General features: G+C 45.0%; 1 protein-coding gene across 1 annotated transcript; it reads left to right on the forward strand.

Annotated features, from left to right (window-relative positions):
• The first annotated feature begins 2273 nt into the window (after nt 1-2273).
• LOC120043298 (ras-related protein Rab-31-like) lies at nt 2274-14287 on the forward strand. The gene is made up of 7 exons (XM_038987921.1): nt 2274-2454; nt 3057-3136; nt 5073-5154; nt 6543-6614; nt 7232-7338; nt 12638-12747; nt 14086-14287. The coding sequence occupies exons 1-7, from the start codon at nt 2419-2421 to the stop codon at nt 14181-14183; spliced, it is 585 nt and encodes a 194-aa protein (XP_038843849.1). The 5' UTR covers nt 2274-2418; the 3' UTR covers nt 14184-14287.
• The last annotated feature ends 260 nt before the right edge of the window (nt 14288-14547 follow it).

The following is a 14547-nucleotide window of genomic DNA, read 5'->3' on the forward strand; positions in this document are numbered from 1 at the left end:
CTGGTCTGTTCGGTCTATAGAACCACTAAAGACAACATTAAAGAGAAATGTCAACATTTTTTTTTTTTTTACAACTTCATATTCATCATGTCCATCACCACCTCAACATCAACGTGTTTAGAAAATGGAGCGTTTCTATGTTGTTGTTGTTGTAGTAAACAATATAATCACGAGCATTTCCAATGACATGCAATGGCTTCTCATAATTGTTTAGAATCACATGATGCACACCGATGATGTCATTGGAAACACTTGTCTGCTGTTGTGGTGCTGCTGCATGATGAATACGAAATATAAATATTTGGAAAACATTAATACATTTTTTATAAAAATAAAATAAAAATAAAAATATTTAACTGACTTGCCTAGTTAAATAAAAGTTAAAGAACAAATTCTTATTTTCAATGACGGCCTAGGAATCAGTGGGTTAACTGCCTTGTTCAGGGGGCAGAACGACAGATTTTGTACCTTGTCAGATCGGGGATTCGATCTAGCAACCTTTACGGTTACTGGCCCAACGCTCCAAACCACTAGGCTACCTGCCGATTTAGTCTATATATTATATATTTACATAATACGCTGGTAGATATTGGGAGAAGACTAAATCCTTGCAAAATTTATAAAATGTTTAAAATGTACCTACCTGATGCCATTTATTCAGTAATATAATATATAGTAGATGATGCTAACCTGAAGCAGCGGAAACATGTCAACTTCACTTAGCACTGCTGTGCCTGTTAATACAAACCTGTTGAATGATCTATAGAACACATTTAGAACCCAAAGAGATTGCATTATGAAATGCTTGTCGACTTAGAAAAGGCTTTATGTAGTGCTTATGAATGTTTTATGGATGAGTTATGAATGTGTTATGAAGTCCTTTTATGTAGGTGCCCTTCCAAGTAAAATGTTGCCTGCCTTTTCCATATTCATAATTTACATCTCTTAATGCCAGAGGGTCAGAAGGACTGGGTTGTGTTCATTAGGCACCAAACGAAAGAAAACGAATTGAAAACGGGGAGAAATTACCTGGACTTGTTCAGTAAGAAATGCACATTTTTTCGCTTTCCGTTGCAAAACATAAAAAATAAAAAAAATAAAAAAAGTTTGTTCATTCTGTGCCCTAATAAACAAGAGCCTGTTATAAGTGGGCGCAAGTCAACATTATAAATCAGTCATTTCAGAATGCATAGTCTATGACCATTTTATACAATGGAAACATTCTACCTTATCGATCGTTGTCAATCAGTGACGGGTGAAAGCGAAGGACATTAAAGATGGCACGGCAGGATGTGCATGTACATTACTGTAAAATGTAAAACATACTGTATTTTTTCAACTCTTTTTTTTTTTTTTTTTGCATTTCTGTTTCTTTGTTTGTTTGTTGACATAAGTAATGATCTGAATTAACTGAAGGAAGACTCTAGTGTGACAGCGTTGGCACTTGTTGGTCTGAGCAAGTCCTGTTGGTAGGTAAATGTGATTTTAAGAAATGTTATTGTTTATTAACGAATCTGTTATGATTGAAATGGATATGACTCGTAACTGTGGTTTAATCTTCGGCATAAGGTTATTTTCATATTGTTAAAAGGCTTTTCGTAGCTTCCCATGCCAGTTGAAAAATAAAGTGTAGAGCTGAACATGATGCTTCCTTATTGTTCATCCTTTATTTTATTTTTTATAAACACCAGTAAAACTACCCCAAGGTTGTCTTTTCAATCAATGAATGAATCAAATTTTGATTTATATAGCTGTTATAACAACATTTGTTAAGAAGGGTTATATATAGAGCCTGACCTTGACCCCAAAATTGCAATCTGTAGCACAGTGGGTATAAGAAACTTGGAGAAGAACCGGACTTGAGGAAAGCCATTATGTTCTGGCTGCAGCCGTGTGCATCATAGCTCTGTCTATTCAAAACTTATTCATTTGTCATATTGGGAACTTCTGAACAAACTCTAAATATTGCTACGCCAAAAGTCTCACCGATTTCCAATCCCATTCTCACAGGCTACATGAATAATTGCCATACCTGGAAGTAACCGTAACATGTTTCAGTTTATATTTACTCACCATCTTCACTCCTGTTGGGGGACCGCTAATCTTGAGTTTAAAATAAATCGTTTATTTATTCTCTGGTACTATTCTTAATTTATCGCCTTGTCTTTTTCAGTTCTCATCTCTTTTGAACGTAAAAGTAACGGAAGAGGTTACGCCGTGACGTGACGTTGAGCGTTTCGGGAGGTTTGCTCCAGCTGGTCCCGTTACATTTGGAAAGATGGCCAGTAGTCCTGCTTAGGGGCTGAACTTTGTTTTCTCTTAGCTAAAGAAAAAATACGTTGTAAGCAAACGTGGAGAGACAAAGGCGTTGAAAAGAAACGGAAGAAGTATGCCTAGATTGCCATAACCTTTTTTAAAATGGCCATACGGGAATTAAAAGTGTGTCTTCTAGGAGTAAGTGAAATAAGTTATTGGGTGGTTGATTCTCTTTGGAAATTCCTCGTCTGTCTGTCTGCGGTCTGGCTGTATCTCTTCACACGGGGAACACGGCCGTTTGAATGCCTGTCTGTCTTGCTAGAATTTGACATCGTATAGAAACGGCACCGTTATTATCTTGTCGAAGAATCGTACATTGGAAACACGATTTCTTTAGTAAAATAATGTGGAGTCGCCGCCACATAACCTAATCATAACCTTTCCCCTGACCTTGATAGGCCTTTACAAATCCATTTTTTGTATTATGTTGTTGTTTATTGTACTGCAGTTTTGTTGTCCTTGTCCATTGAGAGATTTCCCTTACGATGCATTTTTTGGGGGGAATGGCTCTTCTGACTATTACCAACCGTTACGCCACCATCCCGTTAGAGTGTTTTTTATAAAGTAACCATTCGGTCCTACAGATACAGTATGTATCCTTGGTTAGCATAAGCTACACAAACAACAGGCTACTGGGATGCTTTAGCCATTTAGCCGTTGTGTATCTTCTCAAGTCTTTTGTACAGACATCGTAACCCCTATATAGCGTTGCACCAATGTGTTATTTCTTTCTGCTGTAGGATACAGGAGTGGGCAAGTCTAGTATTGTATGTCGTTTTGTACAAGACCATTTCGACCACAACGTCAGTCCAACGATAGGGTAAGTTGTACGAGCGTTAATACCTTTATTTTATGCAACAAGTGTGTGATCAGCTTCCTGCCTGTCCTCTTCTGGAGACATTTTCAGGAAAATCAAGTTAATTGCACGGAAATCTCAAATAAAACCAGAGTCTCAAACTCTGTCTTATGTCCAGGGAAGAAAAGGAAATTAGCAATTGTGTCGGAAGGATTTTCCTGGAAATAAGGGCTTTATATCCAAATCCAGCTTTCTCTATCTGATTCTCTGTCTGATTCTCTGTCTGATTCTCTGTCTGATTCTGTCTGATTCTCTGTCTGATCCTCTGTCTGATCCTCTGTCTGATCCTCTGTCTGATTCTCTGTCTGATTCTCTGTCTGATTTTCTATCTGATTCTCTGTTTGATTCTCTGTCTGATTCTCTGTCTGATTCTCTGTCTGATTCTCTATCTGATTCTCTATCTGATTCTCTGTCTGATTTTCTATCTGATTCTCTGTCTGATCCTCTGTCTGATCCTCTGTCTGATCCTCTGTCTGATCCTCTGTCTGATCCTCTGTCTGATTCTCTGTCTGATCCTCTGTCTGATCCTCTATCTGATCCTCTATCTGATCCTCTGTCTGATCCTCTGTCTGATCCTCTGTCTGATCCTCTGTCTGATCCTCTGTCTGATTCTCTGTCTGATTCTCTGTCTGATTTTCTATCTGATTCTCTGTTTGATTCTCTGTCTGATTCTCTGTCTGATTCTCTGTCTGATTCTCTGTCTGATTCTCTATCTGATTCTCTATCTGATCCTCTATCTGATTCTCTGTCTGATTTTCTATCTGATTCTCTGTCTGATCCTCTGTCTGATCCTCTATCTGATCCTCTATCTGATCCTCTGTCTGATCCTCTGTCTGATCCTCTGTCTGATTCTCTATCTGATCCTCTGTCTGATCCTCTATCTGATCCTCTATCTGATCCTCTATCTGATCCTCTGTCTGATCCTCTGTCTGATCCTCTGTCTGATCCTCTGTCTGATCCTCTATCTGATCCTCTGTCTGATTCTCTATCTGATTCTCTGTCTGATTCTCTGTCTGATCCTCTGTCTGATCCTCTGTCTGATTTTCTGTCTGATTCTCTATCTGATCCTCTGTCTGATCCTCTGTCTGATCCTCTATCTGATTCTCTATCTGATCCTCTGTCTGATTCTCTATCTGATTTTCTGTCTGATCCTCTGTCTGATTCTCTGTCTGATTCTCTGTCTGATTTGGTATCTCATGATAGGCCTTGGTGAAGTAACTGCTCTGAGTGTAAAACTTTCATCATCCCTCGTGGGAAAAATAAAGTTATTCTTCTATTCTAATTTGTCTTGTTCTGTCCTGACCTGTTCTGTTCTACTCTGTCCTGTCTTGTCCTGTTCTGCTCTGTCCTGACCTGTACTGCTCTATCCTGACCTGTTCACCTCTGACCTGCTCTGTCCTGTTCTGTTCTACTCTGTCCTGACCTGTCCTGTTCACCTCTGTCCTGTTCTGTTCTACTCTGTCCTGTCCTGTCTTGTCCTGTTCTGCTCTGTCCTGTTCTGCTCTGTCCTGACCTGTACTGCTCTGTCCTGACCTGTTCACCTCTGACCTGCTCTGTCCTGTTCTGTTCTACTCTGTCCTGTCTTGTCCTGTCCTGTTCTGACCTGTCCTTCTCTGCTCTGTCCTGCACTGACCTGTCCTGCTCTGACCTGTCCTGTCTTGCTCGGTCCTGCTCTGACCGGTCCTTCTCTGGCCTGCACTGTCCTGCACTGACCGGTCCTGTCTTGCTCTGACCTGTCCTGTCTTGCGCTGACCTGTCCTGTCTTGCTCGGTCCTGCTCTGACCTGTCCTGTCTTGTTCCTGACCTATTCTGTCATCAACAGTTAACACTATTCTATCATTCCGACAGTTGTCTTAATGATTAAGACTGTGCTAGGCCTAATGTTCTGTGTTACTTGCAGGGCATCGTTTTTAACCAAGACGGTGCCGTGTGGACATGAACTACACAAGTTCCTCATCTGGGACACAGCGGGACAGGAAAGGGTGGGTTCTTCCTCTTTCTCCTTTTCCTCATCCTTTATCTGTACAACATTCTCACTCAGTGGAGGCTGCTGATTGGAGGATGGCATGTAATAATGGCTGGAATGGAGTAAATGGAATTATATTTTAAACACATGGTTTCCATTCCATTGATTCCATTCCATTGACTCCATTCCATTGATTCCATTCCATTGACTCCATTCCATTGATTCCATTCCATTGACTCCATTCCATTGATTCCATTCCATTGATTCCATTCTATTGATTCCATTCCATTGATTCCATTCCATTGACCCATTCCATTGACTCCATTCCATTGATTCCATTCCATTGACGCCATTTCATTGACTCCATTCCATTGACTCATTCCATTGATTCCATTCCATTGATTCCATTCCATTGATTCCATTTAATTGATTCCATTCCATTAACTCCATTCCATTCCATTGATTCCATTCCATTGATTCCATTTCATTGATTCCATTCCATTGATTCCATTCCATTGATTCCATTTCATTGATTCCATTCCATTGACTTCCATTCCATTGATTCCATTGATTCCATTCCAGCCATTATTATAAGCCGTCCTCCCCTCAGCAGCCTCCACTGCTCTCGCTGGTAGTGTTGCCATCTCAAAATAGGACCCAACTGATTCTGGGAGATTAGAAAAACCTGTTCACCTTGTTTTCATTTTATCCAGTCAACAAGAAAATAATATCCAAAATAAGTTTCACTGCTCGCCGGGAGGTAAAGGCTGATTCATGGAGACTGGAAGGGTCAGAGATGGCCAACTACTCACTATTTGATTTGTCCATTGGGCCGAGATTTAGTTTGACGTTGTTGTCTTGTCTCGCGTTGCCATAGCCACACTTCCTGGGTCCGATGGTGTCTGTCCAATCACTGCTCAAGTGGCTTACACAATCTTTTCTTGACTGTGTAACATATGTCTCGTCATCATGAGAAGGATTCCTATTCTCAGAGAAGATGTGGTTTGTTATTCTGGGACACAGCATGGGTCAGAGTTCAAGGTCCATAGTATTGTTGTGGCGTGATGACTCACAGGGGTGGGGTGTAAATGGAAAGTGTGTGTGGAAATATGTGTAGGATGGGCAATATGCTGACCAGGCCTGCTGTTAGAATGCCTCATCATTAAGTCCTTAACACATGAGGGAAAAATAGCTCGCAGTTATATTGTTTTGCTATACTGTAGCTGGTAGCTCACCATCTCTTTGTCCAACTGTATATTATTTCCTATTTTGTATTTGAACTTGAATATTTATTTTTTAACCCTAAAGCTGAACTAGTTAGTTTTAACATGGTTAAAACCCAGTAATGCAGTCATATGACCTCCCCTTTGTTCATAGCTAACTTCCTGTATCGTTTGATTCCAGTTCCACTCGCTGGCTCCCATGTACTACCGAGGCTCTGCCGCCGCTGTCATAGTCTATGACATCACCAAACTGGTAAGGAACCGATCAATAATCTGTGTGGATTCCAGACTGGAGACATTTACAGTCTGGCCTATTTGTGTCGTCTTGCCAACTCCTGTGGTCATTGTCATGCTAAACAGATCTGAGACCAGGGCCTGTATTCATAAAGCGTCTCACGCTAGTAGGACTGGTGATCTAGGATCAGTTTTGCCTCTCAGATCATTATAATTAAGATGTTATATTGGACAAGTGGGGGGACCTGATCCTAGATCAGCACTTCTACTTTATGAATACGGGCCCAGGCTAGAGAAAGGAGGCTTTGGGGGTAAAAAGCAAAGTTTGACAAATCAGTCCTGTAGTAAAGTGTAACCTGGCCATTGTTCTGTTCTGTCTGCCCTGTTATGTCTGTCTGCTCTGTTCGCCTGTCTGCCTGCCCTGTTCTGTTCGCCTGTCTGTCTGCCCTGTTCTGTTCTACCTGTCTGTCCTGCCTGCCATGTTATGTCTGTTCTGTCTCTGTCTGTCTGCTCTGTCTGCCTGTCTGCCTGCCCTGTTCTGTTCTGTCTGTCTGTCCTGCCTGCCCTGTTATGTCTGTTCTGTCTGTCTGTCTGTCTGCCTGCCTGTCTGTCTGCCCCGTTCTGTCTGTCCGTCAGGACTCTTTCCAGACACTGAAGAAATGGGTGAAGGAGCTGAAGGATCACGGTCCTGAGGACATCATTGTAGCCTTGGCAGGGAACAAGAAGGATTTGGGGGACATCAGGTATCAGTCCTTCACGTTCACGTCGTCATGGAAACCCTGTTGATTGGTCACCTTGCCATGGTGTTGTGTGTTACTATTGTTGGGACTCTGCAATACAACTCTGCTCTGTAGGCCGTAAGAACCATTTGATTGACAGGACCTCGATGTCCACCTTCGTTACATTTAAGACGAGGAAGTATTAGCCTAGGTACCAGTATCAAGCTAAGGAAGTGTAGTAAGTTGACAACAAGGGTTTAATTTTGTTTACTTAACAACTAAAATACTGATATTCTCACAAGGGTGTAACCTCACCACCACCATGTTAAAGGCTGTTTGTTAGGGAAGCCCTGTTGATGAGTCACCACCATGTTAAAGGCTGTTTGTTATGGAAGCCCTGTTGATGAGTCACCACCATGTTAAAGGCTGTTTGTTAGGGAAGCCCTGTTGATGAGTCACCACCACCATGTTAAAGGCTGTTTGTTAGGGAAGCCCTGTTGATGAGTCACCACCATGTTAAAGGCTGTTTGTTAGGGAAGCCCTGTTGATGAGTCACCACCACCATGTTAAAGGCTGTTTGTTAGGGAAGCCCTGTTGATGAGTCACCACCATGTTAAAGGCTGTTTGTTATGGAAGCCCTGTTGATGAGTCACCACCATGTTAAAGGCTGTTTGTTAGGGAAGCCCTGTTGATGAGTCACCACCACCATGTTAAAGGCTGTTTGTTAGGGAAGCCCTGTTGATGAGTCACCACCACCATGTTAAAGGCTGTTTGTTAGGGAAGCCCTGTTGATGAGTCACCACCATGTTAAAGGCTGTTTGTTAGGGAAGCCCTGTTGATGAGTCACCACCATGTTAAAGGCTGTTTGTTAGGGAAGCCCTGTTGATGAGTCACCACCACCATGTTAAAGGCTGTTTGTTAGGGAAGCCCTGTTGATGAGTCACCACCATGTTAAAGGCTGTTTGTTAGGGAAGCCCTGTTGATGAGTCACCACCACCATGTTAAAGGCTGTTTGTTAGGGAAGCCCTGTTGATGAGTCACCACCATGTTAAAGGCTGTTTGTTAGGGAAGCCCTGTTGATGAGTCACCACCACCATGTTAAAGGCTGTTTGTTATGGAAGCCCTGTTGATGAGTCACCACCATGTTAAAGGCTGTTTGTTAGGGAAGCCCTGTTGATGAGTCACCACCACCATGTTAAAGGCTGTTTGTTAGGGAAGCCCTGTTGATGAGTCACCACCATGTTAAAGGCTGTTTGTTAGGGAAGCCCTGTTGATGAGTCACCACCATGTTAAAGGCTGTTTGTTATGGAAGCCCTGTTGATGAGTCACCACCACCATGTTAAAGGCTGTTTGTTATGGAAGCCCTGTTGATGAGTCACCACCACCATGTTAAAGGCTGTTTGTTAGGGAAGCCCTGTTGATGAGTCACCACCACCATGTTAAAGGCTGTTTGTTAGGGAAGCCCTGTTGATGAGTCACCACCATGTTAAAGGCTGTTTGTTAGGGAAGCCCTGTTGATGAGTCACCACCACCATGTTAAAGGCTGTTTGTTAGGGAAGCCCTGTTGATGAGTCACCACCACCATGTTAAAGGCTGTTTGTTATGGAAGCCCTGTTGATGAGTCACCACCATGTTAAAGGCTGTTTGTTAGGGAAGCCCTGTTGATGAGTCACCACCACCATGTTAAAGGCTGTTTGTTATGGAAGCCCTGTTGATGAGTCACCACCACCATGTTAAAGGCCGTTTGTTAGGGAAGCCCTGTTGGTGAGTCACCACCACCATGTTAAAGGCTGTTTGTTAGGGAAGCCCTGTTGATGAGTCACCACCACACGTTAAAGGCTGTTTGTTAGGGAAGCCCTGTTGATGAGTCACCACCATGTTAAAGGCTGTTAGGGAAGCCCTGTTGATGAGTCACCACCACCACGTTAAAGGCTGTTTGTTATGGAAGCCCTGTTGATGAGTCACCACCACCATGTTAAAGGCTGTTTGTTAGGGAAGCCCTGTTGATGAGTCACCACCATGTTAAAGGCTGTTAGGGAAGCCCTGTTGATGAGTCACCACCATGTTAAAGGCTGTTTGTTAGGGAAGCCCTGTTGATGAGTCACCACCATGTTAAAGGCTGTTTGTTAGGGAAGCCCTGTTGATGAGTCACCACCACCATGTTAAAGGCTGTTAGGGAAGCCCTGTTGATGAGTCACCACCATGTTAAAGTCTGTTTGTTAGGGAAGCCCTGTTGATGAGTCACCACCATGTTAAAGGCTGTTTGTTATGGAAGCCCTGTTGATGAGTCACCACCATGTTAAAGGCTGTTATGGAAGCCCTGTTGATGAGTCACCACCATGTTAAAGGCTGTTTGTTATGGAAGCCCTGTTGATGAGTCACCACCACCATGTTAAAGGCTGTTTGTTAGGGAAGCCCTGTTGATGAGTCACCACCATGTTAAAGGCTGTTAGGGAAGCCCTGTTGATGAGTCACCACCACCATGTTAAAGGCTGTTTGTTAGGGAAGCCCTGTTGATGAGTCACCACCATGTTAAAGGCTGTTAGGGAAGCCCTGTTGATGAGTCACCACCATGTTAAAGGCTGTTTGTTAGGGAAGCCCTGTTGATGAGTCACCACCACCATGTTAAAGGCTGTTTGTTAGGGAAGCCCTGTTGATGAGTCACCACCATGTTAAAGGCTGTTAGGGAAGCCCTGTTGATGAGTCACCACCACCATGTTAAAGGCTGTTAGGGAAGCCCTGTTGATGAGTCACCACCACCATGTTAAAGGCTGTTAGGGAAGCCCTGTTGATGAGTCACCACCACCATGTTAAAGGCCGTTTGTTAGGGAAGCCCTGTTGATGAGTCACCACCACGTTAAAGGCTGTTTGTTATGGAAGCCCTGTTGATGAGTCACCACCACCATGTTAAAGGCTGTTTGTTAGGGAAGCCCTGTTGATGAGTCACCACCACGTTAAAGGCTGTTTGTTAGGGAAGCCCTGTTGATGAGTCACCACCACGTTAAAGGCTGTTTGTTAGGGAAGCCCTGTTGATGAGTCACCACCACCATGTTAAAGGCTGTTTGTTATGGAAGCCCTGTTGATGAGTCACCACCACCATGTTAAAGGCTGTTTGTTAGGGAAGCCCTGTTGATGAGTCACCACCATGTTAAAGGCTGTTAGGGAAGCCCTGTTGATGAGTCACCACCACCATGTTAAAGGCTGTTTGTTAGGGAAGCCCTGTTGATGAGTCACCACCATGTTAAAGGCTGTTAGGGAAGCCCTGTTGATGAGTCACCACCATGTTAAAGGCTGTTTGTTAGGGAAGCCCTGTTGATGAGTCACCACCACCATGTTAAAGGCTGTTTGTTAGGGAAGCCCTGTTGATGAGTCACCACCATGTTAAAGGCTGTTAGGGAAGCCCTGTTGATGAGTCACCACCACCATGTTAAAGGCTGTTAGGGAAGCCCTGTTGGTGAGTCACCACCACCATGTTAAAGGCTGTTTGTTAGGGAAGCCCTGTTGATGAGTCACCACCACCATGTTAAAGGCTGTTAGGGAAGCCCTGTTGATGAGTCACCACCATGTTAAAGGCTGTTTGTTAGGGAAGCCCTGTTGATGAGTCACCACCACCATGTTAAAGGCTGTTATGGAAGCCCTGTTGATGAGTCACCACCATGTTAAAGGCTGTTATGGAAGCCCTGTTGATGAGTCACTACCACGTTAAAGGCTGTTTGTTATGGAAGCCCTGTTGATGAGTCACCACCACCATGTTAAAGGCTGTTTGTTAGGGAAGCCCTGTTGATGAGCCACCACCATGTTAAAGGCTGTTATGGAAGCCCTGTTGATGAGTCACCACCACGTTAAAGTCTGTTTGTTAGGGAAGCCCTGTTGATGAGCCACCACCATGTTAAAGGCTGTTAGGGAAGCCCTGTTGGTGAGTCACCACCACCATGTTAAAGGCTGTTTGTTATGGAAGCCCTGTTGATGAGTCACCACCACCATGTTAAAGGCTGTTATGGAAGCCCTGTTGATGAGTCACCACCACCATGTTAAAGGCTGTTTGTTAGGGAAGCCCTGTTGATGAGTCACCACCACCATGTTAAAGGCTGTTATGGAAGCCCTGTTGATGAGTCACCACCACGTTAAAGGCTGTTTGTTAGGGAAGCCCTGTTGATGAGCCACCACCATGTTAAAGGCTGTTTGTTATGGAAGCCCTGTTGATGAGTCACCACCATGTTAAAGGCTGTTTGTTATGGAAGCCCTGTTGGTGAGTCACCACCACCATGTTAAAGGCTGTTTGTTAGGGAAGCCCTGTTGATGAGTCACCACCACCATGTTAAAGGCTGTTTGTTAGGGAAGCCCTGTTGATGAGTCACCACCATGTTAAAGGCTGTTTGTTATGGAAGCCCTGTTGATGAGTCACCACCACCATGTTAAAGGCTGTTATGGAAGCCCTGTTGATGAGTCACCACCATGTTAAAGGCTGTTATGGAAGCCCTGTTGATGAGTCACTACCACGTTAAAGGCTGTTTGTTAGGGAAGCCCTGTTGATGAGCCACCACCATGTTAAAGGCTGTTTGTTATGGAAGCCCTGTTGATGAGTCACCACCATGTTAAAGGCTGTTTGTTATGGAAGCCCTGTTGGTGAGTCACCACCACCATGTTAAAGGCTGTTTGTTAGGGAAGCCCTGTTGATGAGTCACCACCACCATGTTAAAGGCTGTTTGTTAGGGAAGCCCTGTTGATGAGTCACCACCATGTTAAAGGCTGTTTGTTATGGAAGCCCTGTTGATGAGTCACCACCACCATGTTAAAGGCTGTTATGGAAGCCCTGTTGATGAGCCACCACCATGTTAAAGGCTGTTATGGAAGCCCTGTTGATGAGTCACCACCACGTTAAAGGCTGTTATGGAAGCCCTGTTGATGAGTCACCACCACCATGTTAAAGGCTGTTTGTTATGGAAGCCCTGTTGATGAGTCACCACCACCATGTTAAAGGCTGTTTGTTAGGGAAGCCCTGTTGATGAGTCACCACCACCATGTTAAAGGCTGTTTGTTAGGGAAGCCCTGTTGATGAGTCACCACCACCATGTTAAAGGCTGTTATGGAAGCCCTGTTGATGAGTCACCACCATGTTAAAGGCTGTTATGGAAGCCCTGTTGATGAGTCACCACCATGTTAAAGGCTGTTATGGAAGCCCTGTTGATGAGTCACCACCATGTTAAAGGCTGTTTGGGAAGCCCTGTTGATGAGTCACCACCACCACGTTAAAGGCTGTTTGTTAGGGAAGCCCTGTTGATGAGTCAACCCAAGCTTTAGTTTATAGTATCTCTTTTAACAGGGAAGTTCCTATGAAGGAAGCGAAGGACTTTGCTGAGTCCATCGCAGCCATCTTCATGGAGACCAGCGCCAGAAACGCTGTCAATGTGGAGGAGCTCTTTCAGAAGATCAGTAAGTGTGTTTTAGTTTACAGTTTACGTCGGCGTGGTGGTTCGTTCCATCCGACCACATCAAACACTGTTTAGTTTGTTTTATCATGAATTGTTATGTGAGATGTTCCGTGGTTCGGCAGCGTGGCCTAGTGGTTAGAGGGGAGGGTCGGCAGCGTGGCCTAGTGGTTAGAGGGGAGGGTCGGCAGCGTGGCCTAGTGGTTAGAGGGGAGGGTCGGCAGCGTGGCCTAGTGGTTTAGAGGGGAGGGTCGGCAGCGTGGCCTAGTGGTTTAGAGGGGAGGGTCGGCAGCGTGGCCTAGTGGTTTAGAGGGGAGGGTCGGCAGCGTGGCCTAGTGGTTAGAGGGGAGGGTCGGCAGCGTGGCCTAGTGGTTAGAGGGGAGGGTCGGCAGCGTGGCCTAGTGGTTAGAGGGGAGGGTCGGCAGCGTGGCCTAGTGGTTAGAGGGGAGGGTCGGCAGCGTGGCCTAGTGGTTAGAGGGGAGGGTCGGCAGCGTGGCCTAGTGGTTAGAGGGGAGGGTCGGCAGCGTGGCCTAGTGGTTAGAGGGGAGGGTCGGCAGCGTGGCCTAGTGGTTAGAGGGGAGGGTCGGCAGCGTGGCCTAGTGGTTTAGAGGGGAGGGTCGGCAGCGTGGCCTAGTGGTTTAGAGGGGAGGGTCGGCAGCGTGGCCTAGTGGTTTAGAGGGGAGGGTCGGCAGCGTGGCCTAGTGGTTTAGAGCGTTGGACTAGTTAACCGTAAAGGTTTCTGGATCGAATCCATGAGCTGACGAGGTAAAAATCTGTCGTTCTGCACCTGAACAAAAACAGTTAACCCACTGTTCCCAAGTAGGCCGTCATTGTAAATAAGAATTTGTTCTTAACTGACTTGCCTAGTTAAATTACGGTTAAATTTGAAATAAAATAAAAAGTCACTTAACTAAAGCATCCCTCGTGAATGTCTTTTGAAGTGTGTTCGTTGTAGACACCACAACATTCCATTCAACCTTGTAAGACAGAGTAGCACCATTCAGTACAGAGCCTGTTAGCCTGTTAGCCTGTTAGCCTGTTAGCAGCTCTCTTAGGGACAAATCTGAACTTCTACTTCATTCAGATTTTCACTTAAGTGACAGTTAGGATTCACCACTTAAAGGGATAGTGTGAGATCTTGGCAATTAAGCCCTTTTTTTTTACATACCCAGAGTCAGATGAACTCATGGATACCATTTGTATGTCTCTGCGTGCAGTTTGAAGGAAGGCAGCTTCTGGAGCCATTGCTAACGCTAGTTACTCCAGAAACTACCTCAACTTCCTTCAAACTGCACCTGGTTGTTTAAACTGCACCTTCAACTGCACCTGTGTTGTGTTTCAGGTAAACAGATTCCGCCTCTGGAGAATCCAGACGTTGACAGCAGCGACTCCTTCAAGATAACCCGGCAGTCCCCTCCATCTAACAAACTCTGCTGCTAGTAAGATTACTGCTGAGTCCCAAATAGATGCCGAGAACCCTACCCCCCCTAGACCATAGCACCCTACCCCCCTAAACCATAGCACCCTACCCCCCCTAGACCATAGCACCCTACCCCCCCTAGACCATAGCACCCTACCCCCCTAGACCATAGTACCCTAGACCATAGCACCCTACCCTACCCCCCCTAGACCATAGTACCCTACCCCCCCTAGACCATAGTACCCTACCCCCCCCCTAGACCATAGTACCCTACCCCCCCTAGACCATAGCACCCTACCCCCCCCTAGACCATAGCACCCTACCCCCCCTAGACCATATCACCCTACCCCCCCTAGACCATAGCACCCTACCCCCCCTAGACCA

The sequence above is a fragment of the Salvelinus namaycush genome, unplaced genomic scaffold (assembly GCF_016432855.1).
Source record: "Salvelinus namaycush isolate Seneca unplaced genomic scaffold, SaNama_1.0 Scaffold89, whole genome shotgun sequence".
NCBI classification, from domain to species: Eukaryota; Metazoa; Chordata; class Actinopteri; order Salmoniformes; family Salmonidae; genus Salvelinus; species Salvelinus namaycush.